Below are 2,849 nucleotides of genomic sequence, written 5' to 3' on the forward strand. Positions count from 1 at the left end.
CAGTCCGACGCGGTACGGGCCGACGGAGACGCTGCAGGTGACGGAGACGGTGGCACTGCCGCCCACGCGGACCCCGACGGCGTCGGTGAGCAGCACGCCGTGGTGGAGCGAGGTGGCGTGCCCGACGCTTGCCGTGACGACGACGGCGGCTGGTGGGAGCCTGACGCAGAACGACATCCGCGGCGGTGGGAGCGCCGTCCCGACGCGGCTGATGGTGGCGCTGCCGCCGCCGTTTCGATGGGCACGCGATCCGCGGCTTGGCACGCACCTGAGCTTTGTGCCGGTGTCGACGGCGCAGCCGCGCGGGTTTGGCGGTCCGTGGGGAGCGATGCTGAGCAACGCGGCGTGGGTGCGCAACGCGACGAATCCGTCCACCGTCCTGGAGCTGGCTGTGCCCGTGCACCGCGGTTACTTCATTGCTGCCGACGAGACGATAGTCATTCGCTGCGACGCTGCGGCGGTGTCCGGCGGCTGCAAGGGAGTGCTGCTTGGGTCCTTCACGATCAGGTCTGACACGCTGCCCGCCGCTGCCAGCGCCCTCTCGGCGATCACCGGTGTCGTTGCGGGTGCGACGGCTGTTGCCGTGGTGGTGACCGGCGGGCTGGGCTCCGTCCTGGAAATGCAGGCACTCGGCGTGTTCGCGAGGATGTCATGCGCCTCGGCGCAGGAGCGTGCGAGCACCGTTGCGCTGCCGTACTTCCTGTCGGTGTTCGCTGCCCTTGATCCGCTGTGGATGGTGGTGGGCAACGCGCTGCTCGCCGCTGTGTTCGGGTGCGTGCACTGCGGTGTGACGGCGGCCTTCCAGCGGTGGCGCGGCGTGGACGCGGCGAGTGCGTGGGCGGCGATGCGCTTCCCGAGCCTGACGTACGTTGTGGCGCACGCGATGCACCTCGGCATTTTCTTCGGCTCGGTGCTTGCACTGGCGATGCCCGGCGCCCGCGTGCTGCACCGCGTGGTCGGTGTCGTTGGCGTGCTGTACGGTGTGGCGTTCCCTGCTGGCGTGTGCTACTTGATTGCCCGACACGCGGGCGCGAGCTTCACGAGGTACTGGCAGTTTTCGAGGAAGCCGCTGCACGAGCGCCTGCTGTACCCCGTCGGGTATTGGCACCCCGCGGCGCAGCAGCGGATGTACGGCGGCATGCTGACGAACGTGAGGGGCAGCCGCGTGTACTGGTGCGTGTTCCAGCTGTCGGTGCTGTGTGTGGTGTGCCTGATTGCGGCTGTGCAGTCGCCCGTGGGAGGCTGCCACGTCCAGTACTTCTGCATGGCGGCTGTGCTGCCTGCGGGCGCGGGCGTGGTTGCCTTCACGAACATGATGCGCTCGTCCTTCCTGACGGTGATGCACGCGGCGAGCTTTGTGCTCCTTGCGGCGCTGTGCGTGGTCAGTGCGGCCAACCACCTTGCGCCGAGCGACGGCGGTGCGAGGGCGTACGCGGCTATCGTGCTGCTGCTGGCGACTGTGGTGCTTGCGGTCACTGTGTACAGCATGGTTGTGTGGTACGCGGAGGACCGCCACTGGCAGGAGCTGCGCGAGCCGCGGCGTGGCGGACTGGAGGCGCTGCTGCGCAATGGCGAGGAGAGCGACGAAGAGACGCAGAAGCCGCAAGAAATGGCGTCATCGTCGTACACCTCAGGCACCACCGTTTCGTCGTCGTACCGACCACCCGCACCGCCGTAGCAGCCCATGGCTGGTGATGCCCGCTCAGACGCCCTGGGCCTGCTCGAGTGTGCATCCAGTGCGAGAGGCAAAATTGGTTGTGCTACGCCGGAGAAGTAATGAATTTGTGCTGCTCAAGAAGGTGGGCGCAGTTTTACCTCGAGTTGGAAAGTGTCTGCCCAAACAGTACCTCCACGTGGCGAGAGTGTACGAGGCTCCTCATGGATGCGGTATAACGTAGGTGCTTTTGGCAATGTGTTTACTTCTTTATTATTATTATTTATCGGATGCTTGGTTGATTGAGTCGTTGCTTTCGTTATTTTATTTTTATCGATTTTGTCAGGAACGGATTATCGAGGTATCGCGCTAGCCCAGGGCGGCTGTGTCACGGGTGTGTGCTGCACGCTCGCCGCTGCAGTGCCCTCTCCGGATTTCGGGGTTATTATTTAGATTTTTACTCAGTAGCGAGGACGTGTTCTGCGATGGTGGCTGTTGTGCGGAGCATTGAATTTATTTGAGGAAAACTTAGGGACAAAAAACGATAACGCCCTTCTGTGGCTTTCAATAAATGAAATTTGGACGTGTGCGTTGCTGGTCGATGAGGGAGGGCGTGGGGCCACTGCTGCTGCGCACCACAGCCACCCATCGGACTCCGCAACGGCGTTTTCGCTGTTTTTCTGTGCGTTGTTTCTATTTCTGTGCGGGTGCCTGCAGTGACTCTCTCCTGCTCTCCGATGACTGTGGGGGGGGGGGGGGGGGGCGTGCCTGTTTTTCTCGTTGGTTATGATGTTGTATGAAATGCGGTAAAAGAAAATGAGCGGAAAAGTATGCAGGCTGATGTGTTTTTTTTGTATTTATGTATCGATATGTTTTTTTTGTATTACTCTGGTGGTTCCTCCTGTCTCCTTTTGCGTTGCTCCACACGTGTCTCAGTGTTTGCTTTAGTACGGCCACACACGGGCAGCTTGAGCCGCGGATATCTTTTTTCTTTTTGACGCCATTTCGTGTTAGGCACCAACGCGGTCACGTTCGGCAAGCATCCACTCTCCACAGCGTGGTGCCTGATATTTTGGAGTCATCTCAGATGTAACGCCGGCACCACCGCCGTGGCACGCATGGGAGGTAAGATGGAACGCGGGCAGCGAAAGATATTGTGCTGCACATGTGTCTGCTGCATTTGTTCTGTCGTGGT

At 61.2% G+C, this 2,849-nt stretch overlaps 1 protein-coding gene across 1 annotated transcript, besides 1 other annotated feature; it reads left to right on the forward strand.

Annotated features, from left to right (window-relative positions):
* Window positions 1–1,678, forward strand: Tc00.1047053504067.10 (dispersed gene family protein 1 (DGF-1), putative; the record flags this gene model as incomplete). The annotated part of the gene is made up of 1 exon (XM_797734.1): window positions 1–1,678. A coding segment is annotated over one exon (1,678 nt), but the record flags the coding sequence as incomplete, so codon positions are not given.
* Window positions 1–2,849: a sequence feature (areas not merged during assembly with more than two copies in the genome that could not be assigned to a particular haplotype).

Source organism: Trypanosoma cruzi, genomic scaffold (genome assembly GCF_000209065.1).
Source record: "Trypanosoma cruzi strain CL Brener 1047053516801 genomic scaffold, whole genome shotgun sequence".
Taxonomy (NCBI): Eukaryota; Euglenozoa; class Kinetoplastea; order Trypanosomatida; family Trypanosomatidae; genus Trypanosoma; species Trypanosoma cruzi.